Below are 19,396 nucleotides of genomic sequence, written 5' to 3' on the forward strand. Positions count from 1 at the left end.
CAGTTCTGTGGTTGATGGTGTGTGGAGGTGGAACGCCTCCTGATGGCCCAGCCCCCTCCTGTTTGCGTGGCCAGCACCTCAAAGGGGCACACATAATTTTTTCCCCCTATAAAGTGAACCTGGGCATTTTATAGCTGAAAAGGGAGCAATTCTATTTGAATTCATCAAGAGGCTGAAGGCAAAAATGCATTATGTAGCTTTTAAGGACATTCTTCCTAGATTGACAGGGTCCCGTGGTCACCCCTGAAAAGCTTCAGCAACAAAACATTTCTTGACATCACTCAAGGGAGGTCTGCTTGTCTTAGCTGTACTCGCACAAGGGCCTGCAGTTTTTTTTTACTCATCAGTTTAAGAAATGACTACAGTCTGCCTCTTGACGTGGTGCATACTTGTTAGCCACGACCCCGTCACACTTCTCTTTTGTTAAATTAGAAGAAAGTAGTAATATTATTGAGGAGAAACATACCTTTCAGCCACTTTGGACATTTTTAAACAATGTCTGTCAATCTGTGCATTCAAAAATGTTATCTGGGGAAAGATAGAACAGAGGTGTTAAGACCAAACTTTTTTTTTTTCACCCTTCACCCCATGAACCCAAACCTTGTATTTCCAAAAATATCCAAACAGCAGCATCTCTGGCCAGCCTTTGCCAACCCTCCAGCTTTGTATTCCAATGATCATTTGCTCTTTTGGAAATTTCCACCACACTCAGGAATCACACTCTACCATTTAGCCTATGTCAATATTCTTCTGTACTGGGTGGTAGCCTAAGTCTTGACTCCCAAAAGTGATTGCAAACTTAGAGGCAGTGGTGTATATCCTACAAAGCTTAGCAACACTTACAGGTACTGTAAATATCTGGTTGGACTAATTTCTAGTGAGTTCCCTCTGTGCACCCTTCACACCTACATCACACCCACCATGCGCTTGGTATACTTGACTAGATCATCAAATAGCTTCTTCGCATACATCTGTTTCCTCTTCCCCACCCAATATAAACTTGTCAAGGGCAGGCACCTCAGGACCCCCCACCGCCACTGCCAGAAGCCAGTAAAACATAATGTAAAGATCCTAAAGTTACTTAATTGCCAGTGAATTCTAGAAAGGAGTAATGTAATTAGCCATTGTCTGCTGACCTGGGTTGACCAGTTAGCTTCTCATCATGAAGGAAGACAACACTGAACCAAGTAATGCTGAAGTGGTTCTGAGAGTGAGGATGGCTTTATTTGTAAACTTGCCTTTTGAATCATAGCAATAAAGTCGGTGGTTCTGAGCTGGCTTACTCTGTCAGTGCATTACTATGTTAAGGACCCTGTGATACCAGTCCGCCCCTTCCCCCTTCAGCCCCCATATTATTCTGTGGGAACCCCGACTACAGCAGTCACCCCGAGGCATTGGGACAACTCCGTTGCGTCCTTCTCTAATAACTGCTGGGGGGAGCTTGGTAGAGCATTTTTCCTCTCAAGCTTCCATGGGTTGTTCACACACAGCACTCAGAGGTTCAAGTCATCCACAGCTGGGTTCCACTGTGGTTTCCAGGAACTCAAAGCTCACTCAGCCTTCAGAGGTGAACATTCAAAGGGTTTTCAAACTGGCTACGTCTCCTCCTGGGAGTGCAGTAGTCAATTCATTCACCTGTTTCCGGATGTCCTCTTTTGTAGTTTTCCTGATTGGTTGACTGGGTATGTGCACGGGGCTTTGCGACTGGGATTCTTCAGTCACGCCATACACAGACTAGAGAAGAAGCAAGAACACAGAATCACGCACCCTCAGAATTGCAGGGCGCCTCAGGGTAGGCAGTGCAAGAGCTCATTTGATGCTTCCTATCCCTTCTGTGACATCCTGACAGTAAGTGATCAGCCTCTGTGCAAATTTCTACAGTGAAGGGAGCTCTTCCTCTCGAGGCAGCTTGTCCCATCTTTGGGCTAGCACTGTGAGAAGAGCTTTCCTTTCACTAGGCTGCAACAGTCTCTTGAGTATCAGTGTGTCTCCACATATGGTCCATAGACCATCTGCAAGGAATGATCTGGGGGTACTTGGTAAAGAAGCACATTGCTGAGCCCCACCCCACACCTACTGAATCGGAGTCATTGTGGGTGGGGTTTGGGAACCTGCACTTTTATCAAAGGGCCCAGGTGATTCTAAGGCACAGGAAGTTTCAAGAACAACTGTTGAGAGTTATGCACAAAAGATCCTCTCTAGATTTTCTGTTCCCCAGCAGATGACATGCTCATCTGGTACAATCTGAGATGGCAGGGTTTCAGATTCTTTCCTTTTCAGCCAAACAGGTCTCTGGCCTCAGTTTCTCTGCATGCTATGGCTGCTTATTAAGCTGGTCCTTGTGCTAGAGACAGATGAAAGACAATCTTTGCTTTGGGAATGAAATGAAACCCCAAAGGCTATGCAATGTATAGCTGAAATCTGTAAAATCAAGAAGGGCTCAGATAGAGTGGATGTGAGCTCCATGAAATTCTGGAATATTAGAATTAGGGGGCCCTTAAAGATTAAATGAGGATGTTTTAAGATGAACATCATAAAGTCTAATACATACAAGGGCATGACTATCCAAAGAATAAAATATGTAAATAGATTCAAAAAGTTGATATACATATCATATCATGTGTGTGTGTGTTTGACAAAAGGAGGGCATTGGTTATTACAAGAAATAGGAATGTCTGGGGGTTACATCTCTAACCTTTTGAAATTCATGTTATGGGGGACAGACATGTTTTTCTACAATATGGTCCCTGGTGCTGTTGTGAAGTTGGGATATGCCAATGGTGGGGTGGGCTGAGTGTGGCACCCTTGAGTATACCATGGGCACTGTCCCTTCAAGGACAGTGAAACACAAATGATGGTTGGCCCATTCACAGTTGGGTGTGATGGTGATTTGAATTTGGATGATCTAGCTATATAAAGGACTTTCAAAGTATAAAGCTCACCTTCACCTGTGGGACTTTGATACTTTTTGTTCCTTTAGTTTCTTTTCCTCTCCAGAGCCAACTGCTACTTAACCTGCAGGCTTCAGCACACTTGAGCCTGCTTTGGAAGCCCTTAGAAAGCCCCCAGTGTGGGGGTCCCTCCGAACCCCCTCCTGGTGCCATTCAACATTTCCCTGACGCAGCCCTCCTGACACTTCTGTCTGGGGGTTCACCTCTCCCCACCCCCCTACCAGACTGTAGGCTTTGTGACGACTCTCACCACCTTATTTCAGCAGCAAGAACGGTGCCAAGTACACACCAGTCACTCCACAAATATTTGTAGAATGAATGAATGAAATGGTTTCAAAGGACAAAACGGGGTAGAATTAACAAATAGCAAATGACTGTTTGAACAGTACCAGAAACAGAAGGGCTATTTGCGTCAAGAATTTTTAATTCAGCTAAACTAGCGAACCTTTTTAACCTTTTGTGGGTTCTTCAGACGCCGGCATTTTCTTATGTCCATTTCTGTTGTGTTCACACAGCCTGGCTGAGGAAAAAAAGAATCATCATATAAATCATATAAATCATATACAAATCATATAAATCACTAAGTGAAAATCACACCTTTCAAATAACATCATCAGACCCAGTCTTTGTCTTTCCCGTTACAGACCATACATGATTATCTCTACTTCGCCATTTACAATGCCTTTTACCAAGATGTTTCGTCTTCATTATGTGTTTCTGCACAGAGTTCCCATATGAAATATAAAAGCCTACGTCCCATTATGTAGGGGGTGACATGTAGAGGATAGAATGTGCAGTTTATAAGAGCAAACTTCTTATGCAGAGTGGCCAGATAGATTTAGCCACAGCCTTTGTTTACTAGACATTATTTGACCATCTATCCACAATCCAATAGCACAATGGGGAATTGCTTTTGGGTTTTTCTTTTGACCAGCTTTTAGGAAGGACTGACATAATTTCCTCATTTTAGTTCCATTTCATGAAGAAAATGCGAGGGTTGTTTTAATCATAGGAAATTCGAAATAAAGTCGAACCTCATTATGCATGGGATTTTGTATTTGTGAACTGACCTATGAGCTAAATTCTATTTATAACCCCCAAATTCATATTTGTGGTACATTTGTGATCATTCATGGACAGGTGCAGAACAGCAAAAATTGTGAATGCCCCCATGTGCCTGTTCCAAGAGAGGCTTCTCGTTTCATCTCTTAATGTAAACCAGTGTCCTTTTCACAGTCTATTTAGGACCACCTTTTCCACATTTCTGTGCTTCTGGTTGGTGATTTTGCTATTTAACATGGCCCCCAAGCATAGTGTGGTGTCGTCTAGTGTACCTGCTTGCAAGAAGGCCGTGAGGTGCCTGTCAGAGAACAAGGTGTGTCAGGTGAGCCCCCTTCAGGCATGAGCTATATAGTGCTGGTGGCCGTGAGTTCAGTACTCATGAATCCACACACATTAAATAAGATGTCTTTAAACAGAAAAAGGCTTTCGACATGGTTATGTATTGATCACTTGAAGACAAGATGGCATCGAGTTGCTGGCAGGAACCTAACCCTGGATTTCTCCCAGGATAATGGCTCAGCATTCACTAATTCAGCATGCACGGCTCCTTTGCAGAAGGTAACTACCGTGAATACTGACAATGGGCTGCATTTGAAGACGAATTATTCTAAGATTTAGAGTCGAATGACAGTAGAAATGGAAACTGCTTATTGAAAGTGGGGGGATGGAGAAACATCCATCATGCAAATGGATGTCAAAAGAAAGCCAGAGTAGCCATTCTTGTATCCGACAACCAGACTTAAAACCAAAGACAAATAAGAGGTGAAGAAGGGCACTATATCATAATAAAGGGGACAGTCCAACAAGAAGGTCTAACAATTGTAAATATTTATGTACCCAATTTGGGAACACCCAAATGCATGGAAAAAAAAACAAACAAACAGAAACTGCCTAATTTGGGGCTATAAACTTCTGGGGCCCAGAGGTCCTAAGGGGGAATTCCCACGGTTCTCCTTTTCCAAGTCCATATTTTCATGGATGAATAATTTTTAAAAGCTGCAACTGTCATACATTCTGCACTATCTACCGAGATTAAATTGACTGAATGGCAAAACCAATTTCACCAAGTTTAGCAATTCACTTTACTTTTAAGAATGAGACACCTGGTGGCTAAAGATAGTCTTTTCTTTTGAGTGAAGAAGGAGGGAAAGAAAACAAAAAACAGACAGAATCATAGAGAACCAAGCAGAGTTTTCTCACCACTGGCCTGTGCACATCCCAAAAGGCCCGTTCTTGACTATCCAAAATTTTCCTTTCTGTCTTGTCCTTTTTTCGATCTATCCTGAAAGAGCAAAGAAAGGAAATCAGAGGCTCTCGTTTCTAGGAGCTTAGTGCACACAGGGCTCTTGGCATCTGTGTGGTCTCTGGTCTCTGCAGAGCTGTAAAATGTGGCAGACCATTCCCTCAAGGAAACCTCGGGAAATCAGCCCGTGGGAAGAGTACTTGTTCTAGGCTGGACCACAAATCATCACAGACGTGGGATGAACATGCTGGGCCCAAGGAGAGAACCAGAACCCAACTGTCCATTTGAATGATTAGGATTTAGATTATTCAGAGCTGAATTATCAATGGACATGCCCCCCATCAAAGTGGAGACTGCATTCATATTATAGGAAAGAATATAACCATAGGCTTTGCAGTGTTTCATCGTCAAATTTGAAAGTTTGCTTTAGAGACAGTCAATAGAAATGTCCCATGTTTTAAAAGTCACTTAAAGCACTTGGCTTTCTAAAGCAGAGTAATATCCCTAGCATGTGACAAGATCCAGAAGGCAAATATCACTGGCCTCAGCTGGGGGAGGCACAAATTGCAAGAGGGAAATTACAGGTGACAAAGACAAATTCTTTATGTTCTGGTCAGTAACATAGATAAGAGGGTTTTTTTTTCTTTTTTTTTTTTTCAAGCCTGTATTACTTCATATTACCTCTCTAAGTAAAAAGTAACAGATTAATTGTTGTGTAACTTCTGGTTCTTGGCTCTCTTGGGAGCACTTTAGTTTACTGGCCTGAAATAAACCATAATCACCCTGTGATTTTTGTGATAATTACTGTGTACTTCAATGGCCCACAATTATAATGTAATCTCAGAGTTAATCAAAAAAGTTAATCGAGAAATACCATATATGTACAAAGTGACAATTTCCCCTCCTTTTTAACATGCACTGCTGTGTGATCCTGAAGTGCAAATTAGGTCTCCTCTTTGCTTCGCAGTGGCTTTTGAGTACACAGGCTCAACTGTCTTCTCCTCCCCCACCACCTCCCACTTTCTCTTTCCTTAGGGGCCGCCACGGCTTCTCCAGCTCAGCTCAGTGTCCAGTGCCCAGTGCCCTCCTCCCTCCTGGGCTGCCGGTAGCCACAGGGTGGTCTGCAGGGGTGTGGAGTCATGGGCAGAGGGGAAAGGCAGACACTGCAGAGGGAGGGGAAGAGCAATAGAATCATGCCGGACACTGGACCTAAAGTCCTCGGGTAATTTCCAACTACAACCACACCTGTGATGGAGGCTCACCCACATGGCCTGAGACCCAGCCCTGGGTGATGGGCTATAACACTGCCCAGAGTGCAGAGGGAGTCCTTTGAAGATGCTGCTCAGGGACAAGTGGTGCCCAGAGAAAAAATGCTCACCTTTGCCTAGCTCAGCATCCCTTTCTCATCCCCTCCTCTGTCCTATTTCTTCCGTTAACACCTCCAGCTAAATCAGAGATCATTGCTGGAAGGGGCAAGAGAGAACCCAACCTGAGCAATCTCATTGCCTAGAATTGAAAGGGTCTGGTTGACAACCACACTTGTGGGCAGGCGGACAGTTATTGGCCACTTCTCATATTACCTTAGAGAGGGAGAAATTTCCACTACACTCCCTGGGAAGGAAAAGTGTGGGGCAAACACTCCAGCTAGACTTTCATCTCCTGTACTCTGGGAGGAGAAAGAGGGCCTGAATCCTGTTGGTTCATCTGAAAGAAGAAATCGAGAAAGCTAGGGTGGGTCCTGTCTGGGCCCTGGGTCAGCCTGTCCTCAGGTTGCCTGTCCTCTGCATGCAGTGAACTTACAGGGCTCAACTCTACCCTGGGGTGGGGGGCTCTGCAGATATCCGGCTCTGCTCAGCATGGGCTAGTTGAATTCCAGGTAAAGAACTGTGGTCACAGATCCAAAGTTGCACCCTATAACCTGCCTTTTATCAGTAATAATCTTAAACACACTGGCTTCCAACATCTGACTTCTGCACCTTATTTTGATTGGTTCTGAACCCCTCCTCTGGGGGGAAAGGGAGAAGAGTTGGCTCCCTAAAGCTCCAAAATGTTTTCCTATGAAGACAAAACCTCCAGACCTACAGGTAAAGAAGGTCTGATGTTTTTCAGCTCTTGAGCACAGAAGGATCATTGGCAATCTCTTTAGGAAATAGGAACATCTTCTAACCAGATTTCTACATTGCGGAGCAAGCCCATTGGCTGCTAGAACACCTGCTTTTGAAGTTATTTCAGAGTGCCATTGATGACAAAGATGAAACTTATCCATCTAGGCCTTGATTTCTACTCTGCTGCTTTCATGCAAGATGACAGCATTGACCATAGTTGGCCCGCCGTGGAAGGAAACCCCGCCTTGGCAATACCACTCTCACACCACCTCCACATTCCAGAGAGTCTTTTCTCTTTTCCAGGGTCTCTGTTAAGTTCACCTACTTCACTTGTGCTTCTGCTTGCATAAAGATGAATTCCCACTTCCTTGCAAAGGCCCTCTGGAGTCTTGCTAAGTTTTCCTAATGAGAAATGAAAATCAACGAGAGGGCATTAATCTTTGTAAGTTTGCACATCGACACCTATGCTTATTACAAGGCAGTCATCTATTTTGGTTACTCCCAACAGAACAGCAGCACCCCACTTTAAATCCACTGGCCGTGAACCCAATGTGATTTTGCACCAGACCCTGCTGTACAGAGTAGAACTATTAATATTCATTTACACACCCATTAAATCCAAAGTCTCCGTGGTTCACCTGATTCCTCTTCTCTTGTGTATTTTATAACACCACTCATATATTGCTTGTCATCAAGACCGCTAAAGATAGGGAGAAGGGTTTGTGGCTATTTATGCAGGATTTGGGGAAGGGATTGGGGGGGGGGCGCTCTTTGCAGGCTATTGGACATTTCTGAGAGCAAAAGCAAGTATGGATTTCCATGACTCCTTTTCCAGCAAGCAGGGGCCTGGGAATGTGGCAGGAAAGGAAAACGCTGATGACCTGGCATTCATGCCTTTGAAAGTTTGGATTCAAAAGCAAGAGAAAAAAGGAGTGTCTATATTTGTAATGTTCATGAAAGGAAAACCCAAAAATAAAGAAAGAAAGAAAGAAAGAAAGAAAGAAAGAAAGAAAGAAAGAAAGAAAAGGCATGTAGGGTTGCCTTTGGAGGAAGAGGGGAGAAGCCTTTTCTCTAAGTCTGTAGGCTTACCAGGTGGCACAATAGGACAGTGAGGGGTGGGTGGTGGTGTTTGACAGGTCCCCTAATGACCCACCTAATTCTGATGGAATGCAGGACAGAGCCCACATTATGCTATGTATTTTCATAGAGCTCATGCCAACGCTAATTGATTACCCTCATTAGTGGATTATTAATATAAAAGGAGCTTCAGTTGAAGATCAACACACCTAAACTGTTATTACCGAGGCTCAGTGTACGAGTACCTCAAAAAAGCCTGTTCCTTTGATTCTTCCACTGCTCTAGGAAGCAAAGCTGGCAATGCCTATACATCAGTCAATTAGGGAGCAGTTATATAAATTATGAACGGTCATACCATGGAATACTAGGCAGTCATCGAAACCAATAATCTAGATTATTATTACTGACATGGAAAGATTCTCAATATACTTACAGCACATGATTGGGGAAAACGTGGCTTACAGAATAGTGTTCAGGGTATGGTTTAAGTTTTTATGTCAAGGAAAAAAATGTATGTACAGAAGAAAGGTTAGGGGAGAAGGATTGCAGGTTCTTTCATCTCCTTTCTTTGCTGTTTGAAGTTTTGATTTTACAAAGAGAATGTATCGTCAGAAAAAAATTAATAAAATTACTGAATTTTGAAAACAAAATACTTTAAAAAATTTCTAACCCCCTTTTAGGCATAACTTCAACCTGAAAGAACATCTTAATGCCATATTCTTTACAAATGCTAAAGCAGAACATTATATGGCAACAGAAGAGAAAATGGAAATATATCAGGAGCTGATGCTTCTTTTTCTATTTAGGACTTTTTCTAAAACATGGAAAATGTGGGGAAGAGAGACACAGGATGGAGGGGACCCACACTTCTGCAGGCTGGGTCTTTCTGTAGGTCGTGTTAGGGGAGGGATGTAGCACTTCACACTGTGTGCACAAAAGTAGGATAGAAGATTCCGAAAGAGAGGTGATGGCTGGCACATGAGGGGTGATGGGGACAGGAACTGGGTGCCCAGGATGCTCAGATCCACAGAACAGCCTTGCTAGGATTTGCTTGGGAAGATCGTAATGTTCCCACATATTTATGTTTAATGGCTCCCATTGATAAGCACACTGTGGCCAGGTCCTGGGGCCCTAGGTCAATAGTCCTGGAGGGACTATTTCCCCATTGGCTCATGCACAGGTACCTAGCAGTGACAGTCTGATGCAGTGGGCCTCACACTTAATATGGAAGGAAAACTGAGGCAGCACAAGAGGGACGTTTGGAGGGAAGGATCCGGATGGAAGTCCTATTAATGCTGGATTATCAAGAAAGTACTCATCACTGTCCCCAGTGCTGCCTCTCCCCCTAGCTGCCAGCGCTTTAGTCATTTATTTTATGGCTCAGCAGCTTCCATGCCTTCTGGAGGGTAAATGAAAATCTGGCCAATTTCCCAGATTCTCTGTGATCCATATAAAGTTTGGTTTGGGGAAAAGATTCTGCAATCATAAATTTGAAATATTTAAAAAATTATCTGAGTCTTTGAGTCCTCAGTGCCTTGGCCCTGCTAAATGGGAATGGGTATGAGGGTGGCAGGACCTCCAAGTTTTGCAGGAATCACATTTGTGAAAGAAGGTGGTGCAGGAGGAAAACGGGGAATGCATATACTTCATCTGATATGGATCTTATCTTCTGGATTGAATTTGGTCCTTAGATTCTATGGCCAAGAACAGGGGAGTTGGGTTTAAAGATGCAATTAAAAATTATCATATAGTAAGTTCTAAAAATTCTCATACGGCTCCTTTATTTTTCCTTTTTGCATACAGCTCTATGCATTTTAACACATGTATAGATTAGATTCCTGGAACCACCACCACTGTCAGGATATAGAATAGTTCTATCACCCCCAGAAAACTCCCTGTGCTGTCTCTTTGTAGCCACATCTTACCCCCACCTGTAACTCCCAACAACCAGTCACCTGTTTTCCCTCATGACCGTTTTGTATTTAAGAGAATGTCACATAAATGGCATCATGCAGTTTGTAATCTTTTGAGACTGGCTTCTTTCATTCAATGTAATGTCTTAAATACTCATCCAAGTGGTCGTGTGGATCAATAATTCACTCCTTTTCACCACAGAGGAGTAGTCCACTGGATGGACACAGCAATGTTTATTTCACCATTTACATTAAAGCACATTTGGGTTGTTTTCAGCTTTTGCTTATCACAAACAGAGCTGCTCTACCCAGGCTTTTGTGTGAACTGAAGTTCTGACTTCTCTGGGGTATATACATAGGAGCCGGACAGCTTGGGTATATGGGAAGTGTACGTTTAACTTTGTAAGAAACTGCCAAACCATTTTTCCAGAGTGGCTGTGCCATTTTGCATTCCCACTTGGCATTCCCAAGACTTTTTATTTTAGCTACTCTCATGGGTCAGTAAAGTGATCTCTTACCATGGACTTAATCTTTATTTCCCTAACGGCTAATGATGTTGAACATCTCTTAATGTGTTTATTTGTCATCCTTATTGCCCTCTTTGGTGAAATGTCTTTTCAGGTTCATTGCTCATTTTTGAGCTGTTTGTTTTCTTATTGCTGAGTTTTGAGAGCTCTTTAAATAAAGATGCAATTTTATTGGATGGTAAGAAGAGGTGAGAACAAAGGAGGGGAAATAAAAGGGACTTCCTTTCCACTGCCTGAAAGGGACTAGGGAAAGAAAAAAGGAAAAATAGAAGCAGAAACAGAGCTGCAGATAGGGTTTTATTCTCCACCCACACCAAAGCTGAAATACAACCATACTTACTGCTTCATAATCTGCCAGCTCCAGCCTTGCTTTATTCTGCATTGTCCTCTTACAGAGATAGATGGCTGACGGAAGAAGAGAAATTACAACATGTGCAAAACTAGCAGTGTGGTGGCATCACAAATCCATCCAACCGTCTGTCCATCCACTCATTCACCCAGCCATCCAGCCAGCGTTCCCTGTGTGCTCAGCCCTGATCTGTGCAGGATATGCTTCCATGTGGGAGCCATGACACCTGATGTCCAGGAATCTTCCAGCAGGTCAGGATCAGATGAGGACTCCATCTTCCAAGTCTTGACTGCTCCCTTTCACCCTCCTCACTCTGTTTCACTCCAAGCATCCCCCACCAGGGTCACCTTTTACAAATATGGTCATGTTACCTTCCTGCCTACACTCTCTGCATTGCTTCCTCAGGGACCTCAGAAGAGTGGTTGGGCTCCTTATGGTGGCATGCTTGGTTCTTTAAGATCCATTTGCTTACCTTGTCAATCTCTTCCTTCCCTGCCTCACTTGGGCATATGAGGCTACCAAACCCCTTTCAGTTCCACTCTTCCACCTGTGTGTTCTCTGCATGAAAGGTTCCACTTCCCTCTTCTTTTCCTCTCTCTGGTAACCTTCTACTAATCTTGGAAGACCTAGCTCTGTGTTCCAGATGGCATCTACCAATTCTCACCGATGGAACTTAATTCCAGTGCACCATAATTACGGGTTTACTAGACTGTCTCTGGCTCTGGGCCGAGGGCTCTTCAAGGGCAGAAGCTGTGTCCTGCTCAGCTTGAATCCCTATACCTAGCATCAGTGTTGGACTGCCAGGTGGAGTGAATGAACAGTGGAAAGGATGGACAGTTTGGTCTCTCTTCCCAAGCTAAGGAAGGGTTCTTGGCCCTCAGTTGCCAGAGGATTCTTCCTGAAACCTGACTTCACCACTTCTTCTTCCTCTCCCTATGTCTCCTTCTTCAATATCTCCTTCCTTCTCCAGTGCCAAGTAGACAATATGATTGACCAATGGGATGACCAGGAGAGAGGGTCAGAGAGGGCCTGTGGCTGACCTGTGTTTTGACAAGTTAGTTATACTAGGAGATCTGGTCAAATCCTTGCTGGATCAACCAACCTCCTCCATGTGGTCTGAAAAACGTGCTCATGGCAGCTTACAATATGCTTGCACCTCATGGCTGGCAGCCTCCTCTGACATGCTCATGCTTCCGCTCATGCCAGTTGAGTTATATATGGATGAGAGTCAGTTGTGTTTGCTCTCAAATCTGTCTATATCAGACACACCTGTTATTTTAATACTGTATGTTCACTATATATCATATATCACTGATGAAACTGATGTGAAAAGAGATTGCTGTTTCTATGAAGACCCGGGTGAATGGTTTGCAACAATTTGATAAAGAAGAGTTGGCTAAGACAAATGCTCATGAGTTTGGTGGAGGTGAAATAACTGAAAAAAATGAGGAAAAATACTAAAAATCTGAAAGGGGTAAACATACAGGTTGGTTCAAAAGTGGTTTTAAATTCCTGATGCACTTTAAAGATGGCAAAACTGGGTGGTTTATTTTGAGTGTGCTTTAGTTAAGAAAGAAACTCAAATTACTGGGGCCCATAATCGATGAGAGTCTTTGGTCCATCTCATAAACCTGTCAAAAGATTGTATCTTTGTTTAGCTTTGGTTGATATGAAGTGATTATAGTAGGAATGTATCTCTTTTTCGTAACCCTCCACTTACCAGCTTTTTCAAAGAACCAGGCAGCCATAACTCTCCATAATGTCTGATGAAGGGGCATCTGCTCTATTACAAATTACCTCCTTTACTCTCTTGGACCGCCATTTAGGCAGCCTGTGGAATTGGGGGCTACTAAAGAGGAGCCTGTCACCATCCCTACCACACTGGCCTTGTGGACCCAGGAGCAGAGCAGCTCAGTGGAGGTGAAAGCTGCTTTGATAATGCTGTCCCAAACAGTATTTTGTACTGGATAAATATAAGACTCAAGAAAGTCTAACCCAGGCTGGGCTATGGACTTCATTTAAGCAGAATCATCCTGAGAAATATCTAACTCATCTGGGTCAAAATGGGCCAGCTAGGTTGTAAAGTAAAATACTGTGCATGGAATGCAAAGCTAGTACCCTTCTTGATGACTTTGAGCTACTTGGTCACATGCTTTCAGCTTGCTTCCCCTGGGGCTAATGCCATATGTTAAGGAGTCTCTTCACCACAACTAGGTAGGTAGGTTGTAGCTGTTAAACTTTCCTTGGTATAGAACTTGGGGTTTGTCTGTACTACTATGGTGCCTTCAACCATGCTTGCTCTAATGCCTAAGCAATCAAATGGCCCCTGGTAATGACAGCCAGTCCTATCACAGGGCATCTGGGAGACTCGCTTTAAGTTCAGATGTTGGTTTTTCTCAGATATTTAATTTCTCATTGGAAAATCTTTGTCTCCTTGCCCTCACACCTGGCAATCCTACCTCCTGGCATCTCATTTGGATGACCCACTGCCATTTCAAGCTCATCACATCTCACCATGATAAAAATAGAAAACATTAAAAATTTTTGAAGTGAACAGATTCGTATACTACATGTGCAACTAAACAATAAAAATATTGACCTCCTCCTATTTCAATGTACTTAAAGAACAGACTCCCTTTTCAAAGTTTGCCTTAACATGTATGTCTCTGTGCTTCTCATACCCTCGAATTGCTTTTTGGTACAATGGGATTTTAGCATTGGAAGTAACCTTGGTAACCATCAAGCACAGGTCCCTTATGGCCAGATGGGAAAACCAAAGGCCCAGAGAGGTGAAGTGATTTACCCATAGGCCGGTTAGTGGCAGAGGTGGAATTAGAACTGATGTCTAGTTCAGAGCTTTTCCCATAATGACATTCGCTGCCCTATATACTCATTCATTTATTCATTCATTCACCCATTTAAACATTTACTGAGTGCCTCTTATGTGCCAAGTAGTGTTTTACATGTTGGAATATCACCATAACAGCCCCTACCACCTACATGAAGCTCATTGAATGTCAGGTGCTATTCTAGAGACTTTCCGAATGTTCACTTACTCAGTCCTCAAATAACACTATGATTATCCTCATTTTACAGATGAGGGAATGTTTGCAGGTCATTCCCCATTGTTGAGACTCCCTAAGGCTGCTACATCCATTCTAAATGTCTCTTCCCGATTCCAAAGGCTTTTTGATAAACTGCCCCTCCTAAACAATTCAACTTTCTCAGTCATTCTTCATCAACATGAAACCTCTGAATACTCAGATCAGACTCCTCCTCACTCTCTTCCTTCCCACCATGATTCCTCCCCAAGCCTGGAAAGCTTACATGATAAGACTGTGGTTTATTCAAATCTGTGCCATAGCAACTGACACAGAGTGGGTGATCAGTAAAGGTTTGTTGAATGAAAGTTTTTGGTTTTTCATCAATCCAAATCATACCTATTCTGAGTTCTTTTTTTTTTTTTTAAGATTTTATTTATTTACTCATGAGAGACACACACAGAGAGAGAAGCAGAGACACAGGCAGAGGGAGAAGCAGGCTCCATGCAGGGAGCCCGACGTGGGACTCGATCCCGGGTCTCCAGGATCACACCCCGGGCCGAAGGTGGCACTAAACTACTAAGCCACCGGGGCTGTCCCTATTTTGTGTTCTAAGCTTTGCTTTCACATCCTCTCTGGCAAGAGGGTCATCACAAAACTAATACTGTCAAATATTACTTTAGTAGTAGTAATACTAACCATCACCATGGTTTCTATTGAGTCCTTACCATGGGTCACACAGCAAATGTAATAGGCATTGCATTTCATCTTAACAAAATAACACTAGGAAATGAGTACTATTATTATTCTAATTTTCACATGAAGTTTCTGAGGCACAGAGAGGTTAATTAACTTGCCAAGATCACACAGCTAGTGTAGCCAGTTGACCCTGGAGCGGCTGTCCTAAATTCTCTCTTGGTAAATACTTTGATTTTCTGACTAAATTGCTTTGTAAATGCTGGTGAGTACCTTTGCATCTCATACCTTGACTTCTCCATCTGACTTGCCAAAATAATTTTGTTTTAATGAGAGTCTGATATAAATAGTTATTTCTATCCTTGTTCAGGCTGCACAACTAAAATCATATGTGGAGAAGCCATGTAGAGAAAAGGAACTAATGCCCTGGTGTATTAGTGCCCAATAACTCCAATAACTGAAGCTTTATGGGTTCATATTCAAGTAGGTATCTTCCTCTTACTAGGGTCTAGTTATCTGGTCCTGTCATCCTCCCCACACTCTTCACGGCCTGTAAGAATATTGGATTTTACATTCACAAGGGCACATGGGCTGCTGCATGGATCTGAGCTACAATTACTCAAATTTCCAGTTTGGCTTTTGTGAGCAGTACCTCAGCCCCAGAAGAACTTGTTTTGTGAATAGCCAAATGTAGCTCTGATTTTGAGTTGGAAGCTTTGCTTATCCACTTATCACATCATTTAGAGCACAGCCCAGTTCCAGGGGGACCCACTGTGGTACCTGCAGATAGCTGCAGAGACCCCTGCATGATGGCCGTCCTTCAGACCTGAAAACAACAACTGTCGCCTTACAAGCCATGAGTCATCCACACCCCATCCTTGGCATCACTCCCACCTGCTGGTGTTGGGAGTAAGCCAATCTAACTTATCTCAAGGTCTCTGGACAGGCTTCCCTGAACACTACCCAGTTGCACACCTCCCTCCATACTCTTCAGCTGCCTCTGCCTTCCTGTGCAAGCAATCCTCCAAAGTACCTCGGGAGAAGCTGTGTGTCTCACCAAGTGCCCCAGTCCCAAGGAGAGCCACTGTGGATTGCCTTAGCATTGAAGTCAGTGACAAGGATGCTGTGCAAAAGGACAGGCCATGAAAGGAGCATGGGCCTGGAAGCCACTCAGATCTGAGTTCCAATTCTGATGCTTCTACTGAGTGTCTGTTAACCACCTTTAAGAAAGAACCAGAACTGTCAGCAACTATTTACAAAGTGCCAACTAAACCTCAGCCATGAACTTTGCACTGGGGAGCATAAGAATGAACAGGGAGGGGGATCCCTGGGTGGCGCAGCGGTTTAGCGCCTGCCTTTGGCCCAGGGCGCAATCCTGGAGACCTGGGATCGAATCCCACGTCGGGCTCCCGGTGCATGGAGCCTGCTTCTCCCTCTGCCTATGTCTCTGCCTCTCTCTCTCTCTCTCTCTCTCTCTGTGACTATCATAAATAAATAAAAATTAAAAAAAAGAGAATGAACAGGGAGGCCCAGTACCTGCCTAGAGCTTACGACTGACTGGACATCCAGATAAGTAGAATACAAGGTGATAAGAGTGAGGGTGTGGCCTCTCTGAGCCTCAAGTTCTTTATCTGGAGTATGGAGACAATATAACTTCTTTAGAGGGTTGGCATGTGGAAATATTAAAGAGTCTCATGGAGATTATGTGGTAAGAGTCTGACAGATATCTGCCTGGACAGAAGTAACTCTGTTCTTGACAAGCTCCCAACTTCAGCCACTCTTATTTTCCTAGTCCAGGGTAACTTCTGTACACTCCTCTCTGGTCTGTCTCCCTTTCCCCCTAACTTCTAACTATCAAAACCACCAATGAATTATTAGTAAGTCTCAACAAGGCTATGAGAATAGAAAGACCAAGGGGGAGGTGGCCCCTTGATCCAGCCCTTCCTGAAACTCTGCCCCAGAAAGGACTGGTCAGCAGCCACTATCTTGGTTCTCCATGGCTCCCTGGAATGAGCATGTTGGCCAGCTTGATAGAACTTTTCTTCCCTTCCCCCATTCCCTTCCAGAGGCTGCAACTGTCGGTGTGCACTGCCTTTCTTCATTATGTGGAACAGGGAGCATATTACATGTCAACGGTATGAAAAGGATTAAGCAGGATAGCGACCCCTCCTCCCTGCGTGGTAGTCACCCAGACACCAGGCATTTGTCTTCCACACTCCCAGAAGTGACACTTCTTCACTGCTCACCGTAGTCGGTGTTTTCAGGCTCCCAGCAGTTCGAAGGCCAAAAGTATGGGGCCTGCAAAAGAGCACCGATGTCAGGACTCAAGGGAATGGCAGCCCCTGTTCTCCTCTGCCTGGAGCCAGGATCTACCCTCTCCAGCCCCTAGTGAGGAACCCTCCTAGTGACACGCCCCACCCCCGTTTCCTTTGTGCTGACACCACCCTCTTCTCCCATTCTTAATGCATCTGAGGCTGTCAACATTTTAATCTCAGTATTGAGAAATGAAATCCAAGGTGAGCAAAATAAATGCAAAAATGAGAGAGTTTATACAGCAAAGATTTCTTATCCTAAGACAGTAGAAGTAAGATGAGCACAGTTTACGGGGATGTAAACTCCAAGTTCCTTTTATCCCTTTGAATTGTGTCCACCTAAAACTGATATGTGGAAGCCCTAGTCTGCAGCGTGGCTGTATTTGGAGTAAGGAAGTAGTTAAGGTTAAATGAGGTTACAAGGGTGGGGCCCTGACCCCACAGGGTTAGTGTCCTTATAAGAGGAATTGCTAGAGAACTCATTTTCTCTCTGTCTTTTTCAGGCAGGGTTTCACTGAGAGGACACAGTGAGAAGTGGCTGCCCGAAAGCCCAGATGAGAGCTCTCACCACAGATGGAACCTTCTGGAACCTTGATCCTGGACTTCTAGCCTGTGGAACTGTAAGAAATAAATTTCGGTTGCTCAAGCCACCCAGTCTGTGGTATTTTGCTATAGTAGCTAGAGCAGACTAGGATACCCTTTGATTCTATCTGAAAAACTCCACTCCAAACCCCTTGGTGACCTTGACACAACCCCTTATCCTCTGCCTCAATTCCTTCTAGGACAGGATCTGAGAAAAGGAGAGGAAAATCAGTGGGAAGGGTTAGGCAGCAGATAGAAACTGCACACTAGGAAAACAGTATGCCAAAGTAGAAAGATTGAAGTCTTTGCCATTGGGCTGACCTATGCTCAAATCAAGGCCACCTCCCAGATTTATTAATCCTCAGAGCACCTCCTCAGTGTTCTCATCTGTCAAATGGGTGATATTTACCTCCCAAAAGTTTGCTATTCAGAATGAATGAGGAAATATGGGGAAAATCCAACCCCATCCACCAACAAATGGCCCAAATAAAAGCTTGTTTGGCCTTCCCAGTGCTGGGGGGAGATAAGGGTTGCTCCCTTAAATACCCTCAGTTTTGTAGGTAGTTCTAATCTGAGATCAGATGATTAGAGAACGTTCTTCAGGGGGTCGAGCTGGCAGGCCTACCTGGAAACGGTAAAAGGTGCCATCATCCTTCATGGTGAGAACGTGGTCTGAGATTGGAAAGATGTAGCCCTGGGCAGCTATAAGGCTTCCCAAGTGTATTGCTTCAACTGCATGGACAGGGCAGGAGAGAGAGAGAGAGAGAGAGAGAGAGAGAGAGAAGTATTTAGCAAGCTGTCAGAGTGCAGGGCTCCTTAGCTGGATCGTAAGTCAGGCAACTGGAAGCCAGCTGTCCTTACCCCCAGATAACTGCATGATTGATTGACTGATTGATTGATAACCTTTGATATAAATGTACTGGGTTGGAGGCAGGGAGTGGGGTTGGGAAGGGACAACATATGTCCAGGCCCCATCTGGGTTCCAGCTCTGAGAATCTGACATTGCTTAACTTCCCCCAAGACTTCCAGAAGAAAGTAGCTTCACAGTTAAGAGCACTGGCTCGGGCACATACACACCTGTACTGAATCAAAGGGCATGTTTCATGCAGGTGCTTAGCAGGGCCTGGTGCTCAGTAGGTGCTGGCAGTCCTGATTCATCTTCGTAGTTTCATCATTTTTATCATCCCCGGCAACAAGCACATGGCCTCACTGCCCAGAGAGACTCTGGACTCACATTACATTCCCCAATATGACAGTCCCACCAGAGAGGAGGAGAGGATTGCCCTTCTCTTATGGACACAGAGTAAAACCTCACTTTCTTATGAGATTGGAGAAAGGGCACTATAGTGGGCAGTGGCATAGGGAGACCAACTTGACAGAAATATTTATATTTTTGCCACAATTAATCCATTGTTTTTGTTACATTGTACCGGCCATAAATCGAGTCACACAGTTAAGAATTTACATTTATTCTGAGCAGAGTTAAGGAAAAAATAACAAATCTAAATGGGTCTACCATGCATGATAATCTTTCCCAA

The 19,396-nt window shown here is 44.0% G+C and overlaps 1 protein-coding gene across 8 annotated transcripts in view; it reads right to left on the reverse strand.

Moving 5' to 3' along the window:
- RGS6 (regulator of G protein signaling 6) overlaps positions 1-19,396 on the reverse strand; it is a 564,384-nt gene that overhangs the window by 74,816 nt on the left and 470,172 nt on the right. For 7 of the 8 annotated variants that reach the window (XM_055304454.1, XM_055304453.1, XM_055304452.1 and 4 more), the window contains 8 exons: positions 18,484-18,590; positions 17,211-17,262; positions 11,219-11,283; positions 7,687-7,763; positions 5,214-5,295; positions 3,397-3,471; positions 1,636-1,734; positions 467-528 (listed from right to left, as the gene is read on the reverse strand). In XM_055304454.1, the coding sequence (XP_055160429.1) occupies positions 467-528; positions 1,636-1,734; positions 3,397-3,471; positions 5,214-5,295; positions 7,687-7,763; positions 11,219-11,283; positions 17,211-17,262; positions 18,484-18,590 (619 nt within the window). The remainder of the gene's footprint in view (positions 1-466; positions 529-1,635; positions 1,735-3,396; positions 3,472-5,213; positions 5,296-7,686; positions 7,764-11,218; positions 11,284-17,210; positions 17,263-18,483; positions 18,591-19,396) is intronic. The other variant, XM_055304455.1, reaches the window with a different exon arrangement.

This window comes from Nyctereutes procyonoides, unplaced genomic scaffold (genome assembly GCF_905146905.1).
Source record: "Nyctereutes procyonoides isolate TBG_1078 unplaced genomic scaffold, NYPRO_anot_genome, whole genome shotgun sequence".
Taxonomy (NCBI): Eukaryota; Metazoa; Chordata; class Mammalia; order Carnivora; family Canidae; genus Nyctereutes; species Nyctereutes procyonoides.